The sequence below is a fragment of the Sander vitreus genome, chromosome 5 (genome assembly GCF_031162955.1).
Source record: "Sander vitreus isolate 19-12246 chromosome 5, sanVit1, whole genome shotgun sequence".
Lineage (NCBI taxonomy): Eukaryota > Metazoa > Chordata > Actinopteri > Perciformes > Percidae > Sander > Sander vitreus.
Genome location: NC_135859.1, coordinates 19,533,436 through 19,556,631, shown reverse-complemented (window position 1 = coordinate 19,556,631; position 23,196 = coordinate 19,533,436). Strand labels below are relative to the sequence as shown.

The following is a 23,196-nucleotide window of genomic DNA, read 5'->3' as shown; positions in this document are numbered from 1 at the left end:
CTCAGCTTTTTGCTGATTAGCTCTCACTGCCATGAGTCCATGAGGGAACTGTCTGATTACTCCACAGCCTGTTCCAAACAGGTACATTTTCAACGGGCACTGCACTAGTATATAAAAATGGCTGATTCTGATGCATTCCTACTATGCTCCTAAGCATTTTGTGTATGTACTGCTTAAATCGGTTACTGACTTATTTGAAAGCACAGGTTTAAAAAATAAAAAAGTGGGAGCCCTATTTAAAGATTATCATCTCAGACATAGAAAAGAAAAGAATATTTGAAAAGTTATGACAAGCCTTACTTTCCTGGCCTCTGGTTCAGATAGGCTACATTAGGAAAAATAACTGTCCACCATTTCAACTGCACTGCCTGTTTTTGAGAGTACAAATCGAGAGTTTAAGGCTATGATATAGCCTTATAGATTATACAGTTTACAATTAGCAAGCCTCTTAGTAAATGCCTTGAAAGCAGGGTTATTGTCTCACTGCTTGTAAGAACTAATAATAGTTCCAAGGGTTGATTCACAGATTACAGGAAGACATTCATTTCGGTAAATACTCACTTTTTTATTGTTTTCTGCAACTACTTAGCCAAACAGTAACTATGTATTCCTCATAATGTTGAAGAAGCTGCATCTGTGAGAGCTACTGAAGCGTTTTGTTTTCGATCTCTGTGTAATAAGCTTACATTAACACCCTTTACTGAAGTGGCTTATGAGTGTGTCACCTACTTGAAAGTAAATTTGATCAAGTTCTCAATACACAGTGATGCATTTCCTATTTTCATACAAAGTTACCTCAGCATAATGCCATATATATAAAAATATATCTGTCTGTATGTATGTATGTATGTATGTATGTATGTATATATATATATATATATATATATATGTATATATATATTAGGGCTGTCAATCGCTTACAAATTTTTATCTAATTAATTACATACTCTGTGATTAATTAATCAAATACATAATTAACGGTGCCTGAACCGATACTTTTTAAGAAAGTAAAAAAAGAAAAGAAAAAAAAAGGGTACTAAACAACAGTTGGTGACATTGTTTATTGCTAAGGCCATATGGTCATAATTAAATGATTTAATAATAATGTATAACAATAACAATAACTTATTTCACTAGTAAATTGCTGTTGAATGACAAAAACAACAACCAGATAGGAAAAGGACATTTACAATAACTTCAAATGCACCACGAGGCTGTAGTTTACCAGTTTCATTGAACGCACCGTCTGTGTTGTTTCTCTGACGGCAGCTGCAGATGGTTACATACCGGTGTTGAATCCTCTACAGTAAAACACAGTCAAACTTTACACCGTTTAGCGTTAGCTGTCAGCATTTTAACCGTGTTTAATCCAGCTACTAGCTAGCAGTAGGCTAACGTTAGCTGCTGTTGAGTATAGTGTTAACTAGCATTACATGCAGCGGGGTTTGTGTTTCCTGTAACGTCTGTTTCAGAGCATCAAAGAGAAGCGCAGACATATCAGTGGCACCAGATTTGTCGTCTGTATGCAAACGTCAATATGGAATAGATGGATGTATGGAATTTTTTTAACGCGTTATTTGTTCTCAGATTAATTAATCGAAATGAACGCGTTATTCTGACAGCCCTAGCTGTCAAATTTCGATTAATTAATCTGAGAACAAATAACGCGTTAAAAAGAATAACGCAGATTAATCCATTCCATATTGACGTTTGACCCGGAGCCGTTCTAGCCACCATTTAACTGTAAAATGAAGGAGGGAGACGAGAATGTTCTGCCTGGATTATTAATTGGAACATTTACTTGTAAAAACCTTCTTCCTGCCAACCCTGGCTACCGAAATCTGGTGCCACTGATATGTCTGCGCTTCTCTCTGATGCTCTGAAACACAAACACCGCTGCACGTGACGCTAGTTAACACTATACTCGACAGCAGCTAACGTTAGCCTACCGCTAGCTAGTAGCTGGATTAAACACGGTTAAAATGCTGACAGCTAACGCTAAACGGTGTAAAGTTTGACTGTGTTTTACTGTAGAGGATTCAACACCGGTATGTAACAATCTGTAGCTGACGTCGGAGAAACAACACAGCCGGTGTGTTCAATGAAACTGGTAAACTACAGCCTCGTGGTGCATTTGAAGTTATTGTAAATGTTCTTTTCCCATCTGATGGTTCAACAGCAATTTACTACTGAAATTAGTTATTGTTATACATTATTATTAAATCATTTCATTTTGACCATATGGCCTTAGCAATAAACAAGCCGTTCTTTAATGCCACCAACTGTTGTTTAGTAGCATCGTTAATTATGTATGCGATTAATTTCGATTAATTAATCACAGAGTATGTAATTAATTAGATTACATTTTTTAATCGATTGACAGCCCTAATATATATATATATATATATATATATATATATATATATATATATATATATATATATATGAGACAGAGGAGGACAATAGCATTTACAGTAAGGCCATAGAAACTGTCCTGGACCACTTCAAGCTATCTGTGCAAGTCCTCAAGTTCTCAATACACAGTGATGCGCAAAATACAATGCAGGTTAGCAGCCCTGTCAAACATTTTGACACTCATTTTGAGACTTCCTTTTTTCGGATGAGCCAGTAGAACTTTGCGCTTAGTTGCTTGTCGTCAACACCACGTTTGACCAGGTCATGGCACTCTGACCTGGCTCATTAAGACAACTAAGTAAACATCCTCTAATAAATTAGACAGAGATTAAAAACAGATTGAGAACACCTCTTACCAATCAGGTGTGATAATACAACTCTTTTAAGCAATGGTGTAAAGTATTAGGTGTCAGGCCTGGTGAGTAGTAAAATGTCAGACAGATACGCTCACATTACTTTGACTGTTGGACTGATGGACAAACGTACATTATGTTACTGTACATAATGACCTGATGCAGCTATGTCATTGAAATACTTCTCACCAGCATGATATAAAATCGAAACAAAATTGAACAAGTGCAGGCTACCTCACATGAAGTCTGCCCATGCTAAAGCTTACAAAAACAGGAGGTAGAGAGGTAGCACTGCAATGAAGCAGGCGCTCACTTCCTCACTGCTCGGCCAGTGCACAAGAAGTGAGACTACCTGTGTTAGAAACTTCTCATCTCAGTTCCTCTTCCGTTTTAGTAGGTTTTTTTCCAAGCAATTGTCCACATTTACAGTGAGCCAAAAATGATAAAATGTTAACTAAATGAATGCTGCTAATATGGATGGGTAAATAACACAATGCAAATCAGTACCAAATCAGAAACACCCTAAGAGGTTTTACCCTAAAATTTACTTTAAAAGAGTTGTTATTAACATTATCAGCTTTCGTTAACAGCCATCAAGATACAACACATTTTATTTTCACAGATAGGTGCTGACTGCTTGTATGAAGTCCATCTATTCAATAGGTTTGTGTTCAGTTCAATGCCTTTCAGAGTATTGGTGTTTGCACCATCATACTTGCATGTAGAGCCATCTTTCCATTTCAAATGCAGACTGTCACGATGCAATTATAGCATTGCAATACTCAAAATATGTTGGTATTACATTGTTTTAAAATAAATAGCTCTAGTAGTGCCAAATAAATCAGCGTAGCTTGAAGTATTTTATTCCTGCACTGCTGTGTAGTTTGCATTGTCTTATCAGCACACTCTACAGCCTGAGACAACACACTAGTTTTATAATATATCAGCAGGCTAATGTATGGGTCAAAATTCCAATCCCATTGCACTTTTACACTGATACACAAGTATCTGTCGGTGTGAAAGAATAAAAGGTGTGTATGGAGGTGTGAATAAAACAGGTTCACGTCGGGATCTTTTTTTCACAACAATTGTCATTACATACAAACCATAATTTCATTACATGTAATGGAAGATTACATATTAGGCAACACTGTACGGCTGTACTTAGTACTGACTGAAATTGAATACAGAAAACAATATGCTTCATAAAAGCTTTTATAGTATCCTTGTGACTGATATGGCGTCTTGCGATTACTTTAACAAATGTAACACATTGGCAGTAAGTACAGTAAGTATAAGTATTCATTTTAGCCTGGGGGGAATTGCTTTTAGCAGGTGTGTGTTTAAACAGGGAGTTAGCTGGCTTCAATGGGTGATATCTAGACTGGGTAAATCCAGCCCAATCTGCCCGCGATTTGATTTTGCCCTGCAGCTCAGGCTGGAAACCTGTAAATGTATCTATCCTGCTTCCATTACAATTTTGCGTGGACCAATCACAAACTGGCTTATCCACCTGGCGCGCTATTGGCGGGTTTAACACGATGACGATAGAGAAGCGACCAAGCAGCTTTTTGTTTACATTCTACATAGCGGCCACCAAAGTGCAGCAACCTGTTGATGCAGCTGTCGCTGCTACGTCACCCGGATCGTTGGTCTGATTGGTTGAAGGACTATCCAATTGCGTACAGAGTCATTTGAACTATGCCCGTTGATCACACCTCTTGTGCAGTAGAAAATGCAGAGCAGACTCCCCAGACTAATGTTCAATCTTAAAAGATTGAGCTTGGTATGGTGATAGCCAGACTAGGTGATATCGTCAACAAGATATCACGTTAGTTTCTGCAACCTATGTAAGGAATAGCATAACAAAACTGCTAACCTTGTCTATGCAAGCAAGGACATGTGGTAAAAATAACAAGCTATCTTGAGCAAGAGGACACTTTTTTAATCAGGGACTCAATGAAGAATGTAATGGAAACATTGCTACTCTCAACATATGGCAACAATCTTGTTTGGGGTCACTAAAGAAACAGAAACTGCAGACTAAAAACATCTGCTAATTCAGGTTACACATCCCATTATATGAACATCAATTTGACATTTGGATACCATATGTGTTAACAATGAAAGCTAGGGTGGCAGAGAAACACACTGCAAAACACATGCAAATAGACAAAACACAAGCAAGGACTTTGACAATTATACGTAGCCTTTAGAAAACGCGCTGCAAATGAAAATAGAACACAAGCAAACTGAGTAAAACATTCACCAACTTGACAACACATACACAGCATAGAGAGAGAGACTGTTGAAAAAAAACAAGCAGATACAGAAGTGCTGAAAAATGGGTTGTGCCTTTTGTTATAAATCTTCTGGGTTATTTAGTCAGACTTTACAAAGCTCACTCCAGAGACACAGAGAGCATTTCACAACAGTTTTCACAGGTGTTAGTAAACACGTGTCTCTATGTGTGAAATCGAGTGTCCCTTTAAGGTTTTGCTGAAAACGTGTTTCTTATATTTACAATGGTTAATGATATAGTGGCACCTTGCAGCCTAAATATTAGTGATGAAGGGTACTCCACGTTTGTCCAAAGCATCAAAAATCAAAGAATAGGGCCTTAGCATGTAATTACTGTGTACTTACAGCCTTTACCAACAGTTCTTGCAACTGTCCAACGGCCCGGTTGCTTTTTTATTCTGCCCACGAATTAACTATAGCCAGTTATCAGATTATACAGTTTGCTTGAGATGAGATGTAGTACATGCATGTAACAGCAGCAGCAGCACAGCGGGACATCAACAACTGTCAAACCGAAACGTCAACAACGCTTTGAAGCCTGCCGACCTTAAATCCAGACTAGCTGGGTCATTTCACTGACACAACCGCTGCAATTAAGCTCTGGCGCTAATGGTCGCTACGACATTATATCAATATAAACGCTATGTATCGCTTTCTTCAAGATGTAAAGGTCAATGGTGCTCAGAGGAAATACTGTAGCAGCCACGGTCCGGTGGTTCAGCAGGGCTGGCTAGCAGGCAGCGGACAAACACACAGTCGTACGTTACCTTCAGCGGATTCCCAGTGTCTCTACCGACGCCGCTCTATGCAGAAACAGCTGACTATATCTTCGCTTTGTGATCATACGAGTTATCATATCCTATGTGAGGATATCTGGAAGTGTGCAATGGTTCTGAAATCGTACTGAGGTAGCACCTTGTGTTGCACTGACGCCGATATTACACCTCAGTGACGTGGAGTCTAGTTTCCTCATTCGTCTCTTCCGCGTTGCAACGAGAGGCCGCGAGCGTGCACAGCGTGACGTCCCGCCTCCTCTTCCTCCTCCTTCCCATCCTCCCCCTGCTCAGCATCCTTCAGCAGGTGGATGGACAATTCGGTCTTTCTCTGGCGAATATCATCAATAAATCCATCTGTAATGGATTATTCTCATACATAGAAGCCTACACTAAATATTAAAACAGCAGCCTAACATGTAATGGATTTGGCATTCACTTTGTATCCCTAAAATAGGAGTATTTTCTCCAATGGTATGTATACATGAGTATGCGGTTTGGTAGAAAAATATAAAAAAGATAAATCATACTTTATTGATCTGACGCATGGGCATTCATCACTGCAGAGATAAGTAAGAGAGATTATAGATTAATAAAAAATATAAAAAATAGAATACTACATAAACTATATACAAAATGAAGGATGATAAAACTAAAATAAAAGCTATAAAATAAAGTAGGTAGACTTAAATAATTTAGATTAAATACAAAATTAACACCAGAGGAATTGAATTAGGTTGTGGGCAGATTCATGATTCTGCATATAGCAGTCTGCAACAATATATACTGTACATGCAGAATTTGCAAAGCAATAATAACCTAAATCATTTTGTGTATTGGTTTCAGAACATACTGTAACTGTCTCTCTAATATTTTAATGTTTTGAAACTGCAAAGATGTATGACAAGACAGACATCCTACACTTAACACATGAGCCATTTAAGGTTTTGCTATGCTTCCACATTGCCCCAAATATGTACATGTGAAAGATCTGTGGTTAGATCTCAACTATGCATTGCATGCAAGACAGCATTTCTGAACATAGGGGTTGTGATTTCTGCTAAAGTAGGTTTTACAAAGTGGTAACTAACAGGCTGCCTAAACTTTTGCACATTCCACATCTGTTAAATGAATCTGAGTACTATACAACTACAAAAAAAAAAAATACGTCAATATCAAAAAGACAAAAGATGTAAAAACACTAGTTTTATTTATTTATTGAAATCCCCACACAGCAAATTAAAAAGTGTAGCATTTACAGGAATCAGAGCAAACAATATTTCCACATCATTACATACTACATAAAGAAACCCACCACATCCAAATCCTTTGGAGAAAACACATAGGGACAAATACACTGCCACTTATTTAGAGTTCAGAGTGTTACAGGGAAAAAACACAATTACATGTCAAGTAGTGTTTTGTATCAAGGAAAAGCCCACTTAAACCACAAAGTAAACTATAACAGTGCAAATTGTCTTGATAGGCTTATGTCTGTCTAAACTGTTTTCTACAGCCCGTTTAGTAATATTGCACACACACACACACACTTATTATACACACCTGCAGAGCCAAACAGCTGCTGATATCTTACAGATTTTTAAAGTGCTAGCTTGGAATTAAATTGAGAGCCAGCCTGCTAAATATTTGGTTCTAAATGCATTACTAAAAAGCAGGCTAGCATGCATTTAAATTTAGAATCAGATGAGATGTTGAGATTACACGCCTTTTATCAGTTTTCTATAACTACATACAACGGTGCTGTGACCCAGAGTGAAACAAACCAAAAGAAAAACAAAAAAAGAACATTCAGCCGTCTGTTCTGTAATTAACATGAATACATTCTGTGATGAAAATAAAACCATAAACCTGTCCTGCAAATTCATAAATGCATAGACGTGTTTTAAAGATGATTAAACAGTCAATTTTAAAATACAGGAATCAAGGTTCAGGTCTGACCTCTGAAAATTGGAGTGAAAATAATTGACAGAAACACCGGTGAGACAATATATGCACAATCACAGAAATCCAATATTTCATTGTATGTAAGATCATGAAGTTATTAAATGTTTTAAACCCAAAACAAAAACCCTCAATGTGGTCCACATGATATAACCAAAACATTTAAACTGACTAATCAAAACCAACACCACAAAAAAGAGGAAGTAAAGGTTGTTAGTACCATTTGAAATCCACTCCCTTGACAAAGGCAGCTGAACAAGGTAGCATCTGCTTACAGTAATTTCCACCAATAGTGATACTCTTTCATGTGCACAAGCAAACACCAGCTAACATACATTTAAGATGTACTTTATTTCACTGAAAATAATATACTCTGGATTAATATGTACATGGAAGTTAAATCAAAGATTTTAGAAATCTCTCATTATCTGACGTTAAAGAGAAGGCGGAGACATCGAACAGACGGTTACAAAGCTGCAAATCAAACCAAACTCGTTTCTGTGAGGTAAGGTACAGTAGTTAAGGTTTTCCAGGCCTGACAGATAGAGGTAGGTAGCATTGGGTCCCAATCAGGGCCAGACACCTGAGAAAACACACACTCGCACCGATTACCCTAACCCTCCAGAAATCAAAATAAACATGAATGTACAAACAAACAAACGCGCAGGCACATATACAGTATACGTCTATACAAAAACCAAGTGTGGTTGCCCAGCAAACAGTCTGTGTAGTGTGCTCTCTTAGACTTGGATAACTGAGCTGATTTAATCAAAGCCAATCAACCATTGAGGTGATCTGTCTGATAGCCAACTCACCGGTGACATACTAATATGCTACACTTGCGTGTGTCTGCACTGGAAGTCAACAGTGGTTTAAATAGTAAAGGTACTGAACAGTGCGTTTTGTGATAGCACTTCTTGTAAGAACCTGAATAACTGTTTTAAACGGTGTTTAAAGGCTGCTAGGCCACAGAGTGGTGTGTTGCACTTAAGTCAGCACCAGGACCAACACGCTTTGGCTATTTGTGACTTTGCAGCTGTCAAACTGACGTTGACCACAAGTACAGTGTTCTGGTACCTGGCTGGTTTTATGGTGTTATAGCGTCACATGCAGTGCAAACAGTGAGAGGCTTTAAAATCCAAGTAACTTCTCCAGGATTACCTTTTGTTAGTAAGGAAAGGTGAACGCTTTTGTGAATGTAACAGTCACTGTGAGACATTAATGTGCCAATTATGTCTACAACATTTAAAGTGAAGAAGCTAAACTAAGTAGTGATCAAAATGTGATTGTTAAGTTTATCATGTGCGAAGTTTCATTCATCATATTGTGCAAAAACAGCTGAACATAACTGACGAGAAAAAGTAGTTTTCTGTGATGAAGTCAAGAGTAAATACATATAATAAATTCCATTAACTGTTATAACTTTTACACCAGTGTCTGTGATCAAACTACCCACAGTAAAAACTCATACGGTATTTAAGTATTTCCATAATGCTTGTGCAATGACACCAACATCTGCTTGCTAGAGCAAACTAAGGGACCCATTTCCTAAAAATACAACAAAAAAGGCACAAAGGCGCTAGCTTCATAGTAGCTACAAGGCTTTCAGGTCCACCAAGATCTTACCTATGCTGCTACATTTAGACAAATAGTTAAAGAAAAGAGCCAAAAGGAAAAAAGATCACCCAATAATTAATACACAAAATAATCTATAAACATACTTGACACAAAAAGAAAGTGTAAGACCAAAGGCGTTTCATTTTAAAACAAAGATTTAAAGTAGCTGCAGACTAACTTTGCAGCCAATTCTGATACAATAACAGCTGATCATAGGTGGCAATTAAAACCAGGTCAAATACAATTAACAGATACAGAGCCTTTGGTATGTAGAGAAGACCTTTCACATACCATGTACCAACCTCTGAAGACATATGTATGTGGACACCAATATTCAGCATCATACTCTTGTGTATGAATCATACATTATACACGCCAACTCTAAATAGGCCAGTCTCTGGCACAAATCCTATTTTCACATTAAGAACCAAAGGCCATGATCACATCAGCCTCATCTGACCTTCAGAAAAAAAAAACTATTTGGATTGTACCCCCATCACCCTGTCAATGAAACTTCCAAGAACATGCCAACGATTAAACAGATGCAGATCTTAATGCATCAACATGCTCCATCCCTCCTCAGAAGGTCAGTCTCTTAGCCGTGATGAACTCTTCCAGTTGAACCTTGCCGCTGCCCATGAGCCCGAAAGCTGGATACATTGTTCCCGAACAATCCACCTGCCTCTCATAAAGGCACCTCATGGTGTCGGCATCGTAAAAATACACCCGGCACTCGTCGTAATCTAGACATACACCCAAGCGCTGTGGCATGGGTAGCACACGGTTGCCAGGGTCACCGGAGGATGCATTTGCTGTGGAGGCAGAGGAGGATGAAGAAGTCTTGGGGATGAAGAGTTTGCCCATGCCCAGGGTGAGGAGGGTGAAGGGCTGAGAGAGCTCATAGCATGCATCTTCACTGCCGCTGTCATGTCCACTATCATGGTCATACCTTATGAAAGGAAGAAGAAGATGAAGAGGGAGGACAGATGAGCATGTTTTGAAACCTATGTCAAAGCCAGAATCATAATCATGTGTAAAATTAAAAAAAAAAAAAAAAAAGAAGAGCGATGATCTATCCCAATTCATTCCAAGTGTGTGAAGAATAACTTACTCGTAGCTAATGATTTTCTCAATTAAATCGTTTGGTCTATGAAATGTCAGGAAATAGAGAAAAGGCCCCATCACAATTTTTCAAGTTGATGTATTTAAATGTTTTGCTTTGTCTGACAAATGCACACAAAACACAAATGCATTCAATTTACAATTCTGCCAAATACTAATATTCACATATTGGGGGGGTTTGAACCAGTTGGTCATGTCAACCTTTAACGTAAGATTTTTTTAGCATAAAAACAAAAATAAACTATGCTATTACTTATACTTACATATTTCTTAAGAAAATGAAAAGATTTATGATTTTTCAGGCATGTTCTTTAGAGGGGGAAAAAAATGCATACTTAACCTTTAAATGACTAGTTGAATGCTGCCCGGTGTTTATCCCATTGCATGCATTATATAATTACCATAGAATTTAAATGTATTTGCGTTAATAAATGTGTTCCTTTACATGCTTTTACATGAGCTAATCCAATGAGAAAGGCAGGCTTTGTCTGAGAGTAAGCTCTTTACGAGTTTATACTGGTTCGCTTACATCACAGGATTAGGAATGACTCAAACACACTTCTCTCCAGGCTGAGATTGTGTCGTTGTGTGTGTGCTGCAGTCAGGTATGACAAACAGAATGTGTACAATTTTGTTTCAGTTTCCCCATGTCTGTTGATTATGGACAAATTGTAGATGATAGCCGTGTGTTGTGTATGTCGACATGTGCTTGCACTTACCTTGGGCTGCTGGTATCTCTTGGATTGTGAAACCATTCAAGCAGCTTTGAGTCGGAGGCCACGCCAACTTTAACCATGTAGGAGTACGGCTCCACCTTGAAGGCCCAATAGTGTCTGCAAAACAAAAGAGCAATTCAATTTTTTACTGCAGGACTGGAAATTATGATGACCCATTGATACACTAATGTTCTGATTTATCCTGACATCCACGGTGCTAATCACCTTACAGTGACTTTCTGAATGGAGGTAAAGCCAATACAAACGGTACAGAAAGGATAATAATCCCACCACCTTGTGCTCGAAAATAAAATTCCATCTCTGCTTCCTCCCTCTTAATATTTTAAATCCAGACAGCATGACATATTGATAGTCTAATTAACAAGATACCAGAAAGCTTCCACATTGTGTGCTACACTGCCTGACAAAATCTATTTTGAGGTTCACTTCGCAACAGTAATTTATGTAGCAAATTAAGCATACTGCTGGACACAACTTTTTTTATACAAAGTCCTAGAGTTGTCAGTTTTCAGCATACCTTCCTTGAGAGATGCCCATATCCCCAATGATGTAGTCCAGTCCGATGTAACTGCCCGTCTGCACACGTTCTGCTGCAAGGAGGAAGGCCATGCTTGCTACGCTCTCCACAGTGTCCCGTCGCTTGTTTAGAATGAGCCGCTCCGTACTGAAGCCACACTTGTCGCTGAACAAGAAACCAAAAGCTGTGTGTGAAGAGATAGAGGGCAAATGAGCCGAGACGAAGGTGGACAAATGGAAGAGAAGACAAAATGACAAAAAAGGTGGACAAAACAAGGAAAAGGAAGGTGGAGGAGAAGAGGATAACAAGAGATAAGAAATCAGAAAGGGTAGGAGAAGAAAAAACTGAGTTCTAAAGAAAACAGAATTTGTGAGCACGTACAACTTGTGCAAAAGACAGTGGTTTGTTCCCTCTTAGGAATAAACAGGCTTGTAGGGGACAATAGCTGACACATGAGGGCGCTATAGCACAATCTTAAAGACATCATCACCACCCAATGAAGAACAGCCATGAAACTATCCTCATTTCTTAGGTGCAGCTGTCATTTATATTCATCATCTGGGTTCCATTAAATGCATTCTATAAATAATTTATGGTCCAGAGGCCACGATTACAATAATCCAGGATACATATAGGCTGACATGATTATGCATGTTCACTCAACCATCCCATGCAATCCAAGGTCTACACTGGGGAAGACCAGTTCATTTGCATTTTGCATTGGGTCTAGGGAAGTCCTTCCAACAACTAGGCCATGATAATGATAATAGTGAGTCTGTCTAAAGGGTGAACAATGAACAGACAACAATGCTGCAGCAATGTTGTTATGAAGTTATGTAGTAGGGATACACGGATACTTACCGCAAGCATGCCTAAATCTAATATCAAATCAAGTGCCATGTCAGAAACCTAAGCAAACAGGTGCCTACAATCTTGTATTCTCTAAAGATTAAAGTGTTTTCAATATGAAACAGTGATAGCGGCAGCCATGTTGCAAAATTTATTTAATAATGTAATTTAATAAATAAAAGAAAAATGGGGGCAAACGTAATTGATGCATGAAATTAGTGCCAAAGCAACAAGATTTTAATTTGACATCCAGTTAAGAGGGGAACTATGCAGTTGTTTTTTTTAAGCTTAATTTATCTTAACTGAACAGCTTCGGAGTCATTGGAGTGGTTCTATGACTTTTCCCCGGGTTGAATGGTAGCCGTCTCGCTTCCTCCTAGCGCCTGTGAGCGGAAAAACCAACCTTGCAACTTTGGGCCAGCGTGCCGCCAGCCTCTGAGTCAGGAAGTATTGCGTAATATCAAAGCCCGTCCACGGAAAGCCGTTCCACTCTCCATTTAGCCCCATTGTACCTACTTTGGTTGCAGTTCCACCAGAGTTCCACTGGGGGTGATCACGGTCCAGTGCTAAATGAATGGGACTCTATGGAGCTAGACGGCTAAATTTGTCTCTTTCACCCGATTGTCGTTGAGAAATCTCAGATTTGATTGTAGTTTTTGCAAGTTCAACATGAATTATAGGTCAAAAGTTGAATGAACGAGTACTTATGCCCTTTCGATTTGTTACAGGTTGAGTCGTTGTTGCCCATAACACGCTAGCATTCTGCTAATGAATGCTGATTGGTCAGTGAAGGACTGATTACGATCGGAGATCCCGCTTGACGGCATCCAAAGCAGAACCAGAATGTCAGAGTGAATATTTCGGCGTGGTCTTTAAAACATTACCAAACCTCTTTCTAGCACGTGTATTAACAGGGAGAGGCTAACCTGTCAGCTGTGTTGTCGATGCTTCGAGAGAACAAAGGAAGCGACTCAGAGCTTGCTGTAAAGCAGTATCTCTGGCCGTATGTGTATGACGTCATTGACATTTTAAAAAGGCTTTTTAGAACAAAAAAGCCACTTTAAAAAAATCTAACACCCAGCAGTGTGTGTTTTCTTAGCCTCCCCTTTCAAATGCAACATTCAAATTATTAGACAAAAAATTATTATCTTGAGAAAAGTGGATTTTGAGGAGTATAGCTCCATAGACCTCCATTCATTCTGCACTGGCCTGTGAGCGCCCCCTATACGGAACTCTGGTGGAACTGCAACCAGTTCAGAAGCCGGAAGTAACGAGGGAGTGGAACTTCTTCCCTTATTAGAAATTCTTTGGCGATATCCAAGGGGGTAAGCTTCTCCTCGGACCGCGAACCTCCTATGGCGCCATTTTAATGCTAATAAGCCATCACCTCCTGTTAGCATTCCATTGACTGCCATTCATTTTGGCGCCACTTTGACAGCGAATAACTTTACATCTGAAGCGTTTAAAGACTCTAGGCTATTTGTCCATTGTTTATTTATAAAGAAACACGACAATGTATAAAAGGCTCCATTACCTTGTACCGCACGTTATGGCTCCGTAGCAGACGTTTTTGTAAAAAATAGGCTAGCGATTATGTCATAACCACGCGACTTACTGTCGCATAGTAGAGGAATTACCGTATAGTACAGGAGAAGCGCGCAGGCAGTTTCGTCTCACATTAGCTGTTTAAATGTAATTACTAATGTTAACTAGCATTTTAGTTAGCAATAATTAGCCTGTGCCTATGTTATCTCCTTACATATACCTACGCTCTCCGTCTCTGCAAGATTCAGAATGATTGAGATTTCTCTTGGCACAGCTACCAGAAGACTTCCAACTTTCAGACACGTTGCTCACGTCACATTTACGTCGTCTCTCTCAGTTGGAGGCTGCGCAGTAACGCTCAGCCATCACCGGAAGAGTGCTTCTAATGGCCTTCACTGGTCTCCGTCCAGAGCAACGGGATCTGTTGGTCCATTCTTATATATTGTCTATGGTGATATCAGGTCTCAACAAATTGCTTCACGGCACTGCACACATACACGCCGCTACACGCCCCCATCCAGGAACGGGCTAGCTATAGAGCTTTTCACACTAACTGGCAAAAAAGAAGCAGAAAGCTAGGAAAGAGGAACAGAGAAAGAGGAAACGGCAGACTGACCTAGCGAGGAGTCAGACACGAGTAAACATCGGACCTGCGTTTTCAGAATGGCGAGAACTGAGACAAACGGAAGCCTGCAAATCCGATGCTGACCTGGTGTTCTTGCTGTTGCACTTGTAAGTATCTTTGATCAGAAACTATCTGCCACAGAGTTTCTTGTCAGCTTGATGTTGGCAAACGCAAGTTGCTTCTGCTCCGACAGCATTCTAAGGCCATTGTAGGAAAAAAGAATAATGTTACGGACCCGGGAGAGAAGGGTAACATTTCGAGAAAAACCTCAGTGGACATGGCTCTGTGCGTTCGCCGGCTTCTTTGAAAACAAATCCACATGACCAGAGGGAGAAGATGGGAGGGGGGGGGAGAGTCGCCAACGAATTTTTATGACAGTGCTGCCAAATATCTATTCTGAAGCTGTAGGTGGAGTTCTACAGAGAAACCTGCGAGCAAAAAGCAAGAAAACAGTGAAGAAATTGCCAAAACTGCATAGCGCCCCTTAAAGAAGAAGACCCAGATATTTATAGTATGGCAGCACCTGGTACAAAACTGTGTTTCAGCTCACACCAGACCTTGAAATCGGTGGGTTCAGCAGCAATATGCTTTTCACGCGAGCATATTAGCAACTAAACATGCTGGTGCCATTTTGGGCTTTGAGGGGCCGAATAATATCCTACTCACCAAATGACTATCGAGACTGATAAATGCTGACAAGCAAAGATCTAAGTGCTTACATATTGTAATGTCGCTCATGCTTCGTCATGAGTAGCGGTGTGTGTATGAGAGCCAGTGCATGTTTTTTCCTCTGCTTTTCACCCTGGCCTGAAATTTCACCTCATTACTGACGCACAGTGAATCCATCCACTCAGTCTTACACGAACCAGAGAGCACAGGAATGTGGAACACAAATGACAAGGCTTGTGCAGGATACAAATCAAAGCACAGCCATATCTGATCAGGGAGTGACATGGCATGTGTGCAGGCTCCTGTCATGGGAGGGGAAAATGTGGAGTCTGAAGTCTGTCAAAACTAAGTGACAATATCATAGAATACAGCATGAATAATCAGCGCGAGTAGTCCAAAGCGAGGAGAATGAAATAATTGCCAAGCAGAATATAAATCAAAGTGACACAGTCCCTTGTTGGGATGATAGGATTTGAATTCAATTTCAGCAGATGGTTGGGGATAATGATGGATTTTAACGAATTCCACCTTGCGTCTGTCAGGCAAGCTTAAAATACTTGCAACTGCAGGTTTGTTTACCAAGCTGCCACGCTGTACAACAGCCTCCACTCCCACACACTCAGACAAAAGCTATATTAGTTTCAGCCATCTGAAACACAAAAACCATTACCATGGTGCCAAAACTAAAACACCATTGTGCTTTATTATGCCATTGTGCATGCTGCAAGAGAATTTCTAATTTAAACAGTGAAGCATCTGTCTGATAATTAATAACTATAAATCGAGTAAACTGTGTGTGTGTGTGTGTGTGTGTGTTTAAAATGATCCCGCATGCGCAAAAGATGTCACAGTGAGCCTACAGGCGGTACACGCCGACTGAGGAGCAGCAGCGAGCCGACGAGTGCGTCATGTAGTGGGCCGGTGGGCCACCGTGCATGGCAGCTCCGCCACCATTGGTGTATGTGAATGGGAGAATTGTGAGGCAATGTCCGGTAAGGTAGAAAGGCGCTAAATAAATGAAGTATGCAGTGCAATCTACCATTTAACAATCGGAGTTGTTCTCGAGAACGCTTTGAACGGGCACGCCACCCGACAACGCTGCAAGCAGTATGTTACAAGAGTGAAGAGTCTAAGTGAGAGCGAGAATGGCAGGTGCGTTGAGTGAGTGACGTCGGTGTGCGTATGGTCCAGCAAGGAGGGCTAGCGAGGAAAGCGAGAGGAAAAAAGAGATAGCAAAGATGATGTAAAGTGAGGTAAACAATAAAATAAGCTTCTCAAGCAACGGTGGCTTCATCTTTTGTCAATACTGCCGGGAAGGTGAAGGCTGTTAACAAGTTGTGAAAAATAAATAAATAAATAAATACTGGGAACCAAGCAATCGGCCCGTTCCAAACAGGCATGCGCTCCAAACGGACACTGCACTAGTCTTCCTAAAATCCAAATGCACAACACTCTGCCCTGAAATGTAAAGGGGATGGGGAAGCTTAGCTGTTGCCTTGGATAAAAGAAGAGGGGGAGGGGTGGGGGGGAACAGACATATGCAACAAATCTTCTGGAAAAATTCACCCTGCCTCTCAGGCTTACCAGGTGCAGGTGGTGTGTGGAAGGTGACCTCAGGGCTGTGGGGGCTGAACAGGGAGTTCCTGCAGCTTCGGACCCTGAAGGAGTACAGGCTGTCAGGTTCCAGGTCACACACCACAGTGCTGGGACCATAAACCCTGTCTGTAGCCCTCCAGACCCCATTGTCCTCACCGTCCTCCTGGGACGGGGATTGGCTCGGGCCGCCGAGTCTGGAGAAAAAGGAGTTTATAGTCAAGTCATTTACATTTTCCCACAAACCTATAGCTCATCTGTGGCTCTACACAGTCCTCCACTCTTCTCTTGCCGTTGTTTCTTTGTACGTTTGCACCCACCTGCGGTATTCAAGCACGTGGTGATCTGTAGGTAGGTGGTCATCAGACAGCCTCCAGCAGATTGAGGCCTCGTTATAAACTCTGCTATTGGACAAGTCAATCAGAGGAGGGTCGGGAACTGGAGAGGAGTAAGAAAAGAAGCAAAACGTAACCCGTTAGTAAAATGTTATGCAGAGATGGCAACACTGTCAACATAGGTCATGCGCTAATGAGTTGTAGTGCGTAAACAAGTGGACTTTGTGTTTTTCAGTTGTGTATGATATGGAATGGGGCTAAAATATTGTGTGTGACGTGTGTGATATGCAGCCAACTAAATCAAATTTTAAAAACAAGCACAAAGCAATGCATTTTATTGTTCAATTTTGGCAAAGTGTTAACACATATCACACATGACAGAGGTTAATGCTTCAAAACTCATCTCTGGTGATTAGCAAGATGAAACAGATCTAATGCATACATGGAAAAACTATCATTTAAATTGGGGAAATTCCAGTAAATCTCCTGCGTCTTAATGATGCTTAGTATAGGGCTTCAGCTCAATAACTTGGGTTTAAGCAAATGCCGCAGTGTGAGTGAGGCAAATATTAGATTAGTCAGGATCAGGACTATCCACTCGAGACAATGGACAAGACTGCCTTTCATAATGGAGCCTGTTAAGAGGTTTTCACATAGACTTCCTGCCAGGAACAGCACTTTGTAAAACACCCCCACCACCCCCTCTCTCCCACTTTCACCTTCCCTTCTTCCATCTCTGTACCATCGCCACTTCCCTCATCATTCCACTTACTCATCATATTGTCTCCTCTTGGTGGTTGTAAATATTTCCTTCTATATGCATCAACCTTTACATTCATCTACATAACAGCCCACCTTCCATCGGTCCTCTGATTTCTCTCAAAATAATGCACTCCGTTAAACTTATCATTTACTGTTCTTAGCCCAAAGCTAATTTTTTCCCCCCAGAAATAGAATCACATTACTGTAACCATGTAGGTCACTGTCTTTTTCGCTCTAAAAATCAAGGCCTTTTTTTCTACACACATCATTCATTCTCCCTGTGAGAATTCCCCTCCTCATCTCCTTTGTAATCTTTCCTGTCTAGTTCTCTCTTGACATTCCCAATCACACTCTTCCCATACAGACTCCCTTTGCTGACCAGTCTCGCCACTGTTGCCAAGCTTTCTGGGCCTCCAAAGTCACTGGTGACAAATAGGAATTCATGTTTTCACAGATGGACCAACAGACAACAAACAAAACAGGACAGACAGGCAGCCATCCATCCAATACAGCAAGCAGCAGTCACAGTTTAAGTGAGTTTAGGGATTAGGGACTATTAATAATAATAATAGAAGAAAAAAAAAAAAAAAAAGCACTTATTGATCACATATAGTACAGGCTGTTGACAGAAGGCAGCAGGGAACTGTTTTCTCTTGTGTCCATTTTCATTCCACTACGATTGTGAGACGACTGGACTTTCAACTCGTCATATCTTTAAGAGGAGGTTTGTTAAATTAAAACTGACTTTGAAAGTTAAAATAGTTGAAAGAAGCGCTGTTCTCAGTCTGACATTTTAAGGAAACTCCAATTGGAAATGGACTACAACAGGGCATTTACACTTGACAACACAGTATTTCACAGCCTCTCAAGAAGCAGAGCATGGGGTCAAAATCAGCAGTAGAGCCACAGCTGGGTTACATGGGAGAGCACAAACACGCTGTTATCCAAGAGGGGAAGATATGACTACAAAACGACGCATACAGCATTATACACTGCCAATCCTATTCAAAACTTGACAATAGGATATTAAGTTACTACATTTTCTATGACTGTTAAAGAGGACAAGACATACTCAAGGACAACAAATAATAGAAACGGCTTTGCTGTCAGTTCAGACGTATTTAAAAATCCCAGGTTTTTCAAAAATAAATGCGTTTAGATTCCTGTATAAGAATAATTAAATTACTGCAGTGTATAAATGCCCCTTACAGCTTCTTTTCGTTCTCAGAGCTCAGACTAAGAGCATCAGCAACTCCTGCAGGCCGCTAAGATTAAAGACTCATCAATATGACAGCCACCCAACTGCTGCATGCAGCACTTTCCTAAAAGGATGCAGCAGTGATTCATTTAGGGTACTTTTTTTAATGAAAACCCCACTTTCTCCAGTACAGTGATTATATGAGAGTCTGGAGAATCAAACTAATGAATATTCAGTCATTTTAAATCAGTTTAGGCTAAAATCCTGAGATGAGGACTGAATACAATATTTTCATAGGTTTTTCTCAGGGTAATGTTTAGCCAAAAAGAAAACCGCAGAATAGACAATGGGACTATAAAAAAAATTTTTTTTAAAAAACTCGGCGATTGGGAAAAGTAGATTTAGTTCCACTTTAAAACATCTTTACATAGTGTTTAGTTTGGACTTGATTATGGTAGATGAGAAGAAGTTATATAGAGGTTATGTCTCAAAACTGTTAATGACAAACCATAAAATAAATAAAAACACAGCAAAACATTTTTGATTTCTATCATCATTTGGTTTAACACATCAATGGAAATATCCAAATAAGGAAAACCGCATTACACAGAAGAAAAATAAACAAAAAGAAAAACTGTACATAAACATCACAGCTGATGAAATCCAATGTTCTTCTTTCACAGCTTTCAAAATGGCTGCCAAATCTTCTTAATGTTCATTCTCTGCACAGTGTAGGTTCTGGTGATGCAATTGGTTGCTGCATTTTATGTAAGGTCACTAATTCCCCCCCCTTTCTTATTTTACTCTTTTTTCTGGTGTGTCGTGTGAATAGTTGCTGCTCCAATGACTGAAATGGCCCAGAAGGATGTTCAGAGAAATATGCATGTACAACTCATTCTGTAAATCCTGACTTTTCCCATAATGTCTGTTCATATAAAGGGTGGGCTTGCAACATAACACATTGTATCCATCTCTAAGTATCCATTGTTCTTTAAACCACTAGTTTTTAAAGCATTTCCCTTATCAAACTATCAACTTCACTGTAATTAGTTTAATGATTATCCAACCGTTTCTTCTTTTAATGAGTACACAAAGTGGTCAATTTCTGTCCACTGGTCCATGAGTCTGGACAGAACCAACCGTAGCCTCGGAGATAAATCTCACATCACTGATTTTAAACAAGCTAACAGGGCTGCTCCAGTGTAGCAACAAAAGCCCACAGCGACAAACTCACCAACAGTCACAGAAAAATGTCAGTTGTTTGGCTGCATCCACTTGGGGGATAATGGCTCTACGGCAAAAAGACCTCAGCTTCGTCTACCTGCCCAAGTCTGGAAGCACAGCAGCCACTCAAATCTTTACTTTTACCATTTACTTTAGACAGCCCATCTTATCATTTACATAGCTCTTTTTCAGGATGCCCCTAACCACCAGTCAACTTTCTCTGGCTTACTATGACTACAACTAACCATCACCATCTGCTATAATGATATTGAATACTGCTCTCCCCCAGTCACTGGCACACAGTTGTCAGGTTAAGCATGTTGTGAAACAAGCCTCAGCCAGATGTCATGACCCATCACTCAGTCATAATGAGTCTGTCTCAATCTCCAATCCTATCATTATGCATTTAAGGCTGGAATGTGAAAAGGTGGATCCAATATAAAAACACCATACTATGCCTCTGTTAAGGCAATACTATTCAGTTTAAGTGTGCATAATGGAAGTGTAATATGTACAATTCTCCAGCTTTAGATCAATATATAGGCAGACTTTTGATCTTTGCTCTTGAAACCTTTATTGATTATTTGTTGTGTCTGATTTAACATTTATTTAACCTGCCAAGTTGTTCAGTCCTTTAAAGCTCTGAGATTTGGCAGAAATATTTGTCTATACTCTGATGCGCTCCGTTACAGAAAATCTTAGGGAAGGTACAGCTCTATTTTGTAGTGGAAAAGTCATTTCACCTGCGCTTTGACAGTTGAGTGCTATGCTGCAATATGATCTGACACATCTGCATATTCCTGTTGGCCGAGCATCAGTCTTCTATAACTTGTTGCTATTGCCTTTCATTCTGTCTCACAACACTTCATCTAAAATAGTGTGAAATAATCCCTCCAATACATTTTCTTTAAAAAAGGAAGTATGTCAGTTTAATGAAAGAAGTATGTATCCTTTCATCCCTGGAAAATTTACAACATGAACAGTCCTTTATAGAACAAGCCTTTGTTAATCAGCAGACCAGAAAAAAGCTTCACAGAGCAGTAAAATGTACCAGTTTATCCCACAGATGACCTCTGACCTCTTAGTACAGCAAAGAAAAGCAGCTTATTCTGACCATAGTCTAGTTTAAAAAAGGACTAGCTTATTTAGTTAAACCAACTTTTTAAAGTGGCAAAGCTCTGCGCTATAAAGCAAGTTATGCCATGGTCTAGAGGACACATGAACAAAGAGAAGAGACTTCATTTTTAGAGCGGAACAGAAGCAGAAAATGTCACCATATTTTCTTGACATGAACTAATGGTCACGTTTTTCAGCCAATCGTAGTTAAGCTCTCATTGCAGCTTGTCCTTTAACAAAAGTTTCTGGGAGACGCAATGTGTGTAAATATTACAGTGAAACAATGTACTGCATGAGAACAAAGAACATCCAGGTTTAAAGTAAAATACAAGACAAAAAGTTCAAAAATTGAAGCTTGTTTTGTACAACACTGTCACTGAGTGTCACTAATAATTGTATCTGGGGAAATAAAATCATGAGGCATTTTGATCACTTTTATCTCACACCATTTAATTGAAATAAATTTGTTTTACCTCCACCAAAGCACATCTCTTTGAGCAGAGTTTCTTCTCTAGATGTGTTCAGCACAAACTCATCAAAGCAGGGGTCAGATGCAGGGTGGAAGGTCCTCAGAGACTCCGTGGCCTTCTGGATTCTGAAAACATACGAGGCAGACGTATAACACGATCAAATCAATTACATCAAATCAATGAGGCTTATCTTTATTAGCATTAAAGGACCAATGTGTAGGAATTTCTCCCATCTAGCGTTGAGATCATATATCGCAATCAACTCTCTCGCACCACGCAGTCCAAAGTACGTATTACACTCTACGGTAGCCTTTGCTTTTTTTCTGATGACGCCGGTCTATTGCTCTTTTCAATATCCTTTTTCTTTTTCTGGGTGAAAAAGAAGACTCCTGTTCCTGAAATTTGGATTTTGAATATGTGTGGTCCTCCATGTTTCCTTCTTCAAACTTGCCGGACCCGGGAAGCTATGATACCCAGTAGCAGCATTAGCAGCACCTGTGAGTTTCTCATGCGACAGCGAAAACGCAAAAGGCGGAGCAGTATGTCCTGCATTTCCCTTACTGGCTAACATATTTCAAGACGGCGCATGAATATGGAGCGTCTACTCCAGTTCATGCAAATGTAAAATTTCAAGCCAAAAAGGAATACTTGGAATTGATGGCGGTGGTAAATATTCATGAAAAAAGGACAAGTTTGTGAAGGGGCAACACAGATTTTGATAATGAACAACTAAAAACGTTACACACTGGACCTTTAAATTACTTTTGTAAATTCACCAAATACAGTAAAAAAAAAAAAAAAGATACAAAATAGGACAGCTATTCACCACAGAAACTTTCCCCATCAGATGTGTTCTACCATATTTAATCTTGTACTCTGACTTTCATAAGTGAAAAAGAGGATTGAAAACCAAGTCCCTGTCGACAGGAGAAAAGTGTAAAGGCCACAGGATCATGCTCAATTATCGAAAGCTGCTAATGGAGATCAATTAGTCAGCTTAGAGCAGAAGACAC

General features: G+C 39.8%; 2 protein-coding genes across 10 annotated transcripts in view; both read right to left on the bottom strand.

Moving 5' to 3' along the window:
* Positions 1-6,050, bottom strand: part of ccser1 (coiled-coil serine-rich protein 1) — a 137,206-nt gene extending 131,156 nt beyond the window's left edge. For all 6 annotated transcript variants that reach the window (XM_078250902.1, XM_078250903.1, XM_078250905.1 and 3 more), the window contains exon 1: positions 5,837-6,050. The gene's annotated coding sequence lies outside the window, so the exon portion shown is untranslated. The remainder of the gene's footprint in view (positions 1-5,836) is intronic.
* Positions 6,051-7,033: 983 nt separating this feature from the next.
* The window catches only part of trim36 (tripartite motif containing 36), a 34,199-nt gene continuing 18,036 nt past the window's right edge, over positions 7,034-23,196 (bottom strand). For all 4 annotated transcript variants that reach the window (XM_078250900.1, XM_078250901.1, XM_078250898.1 and 1 more), the window contains exons 8-13: positions 22,187-22,308; positions 17,399-17,516; positions 17,070-17,275; positions 11,798-11,981; positions 11,263-11,376; positions 7,034-10,370 (exon numbers count right to left, since the gene is read on the bottom strand). In XM_078250900.1, the coding sequence (XP_078107026.1) occupies positions 10,001-10,370; positions 11,263-11,376; positions 11,798-11,981; positions 17,070-17,275; positions 17,399-17,516; positions 22,187-22,308 (1,114 nt within the window). In that variant the 3' untranslated portion in view covers positions 7,034-10,000. The remainder of the gene's footprint in view (positions 10,371-11,262; positions 11,377-11,797; positions 11,982-17,069; positions 17,276-17,398; positions 17,517-22,186; positions 22,309-23,196) is intronic.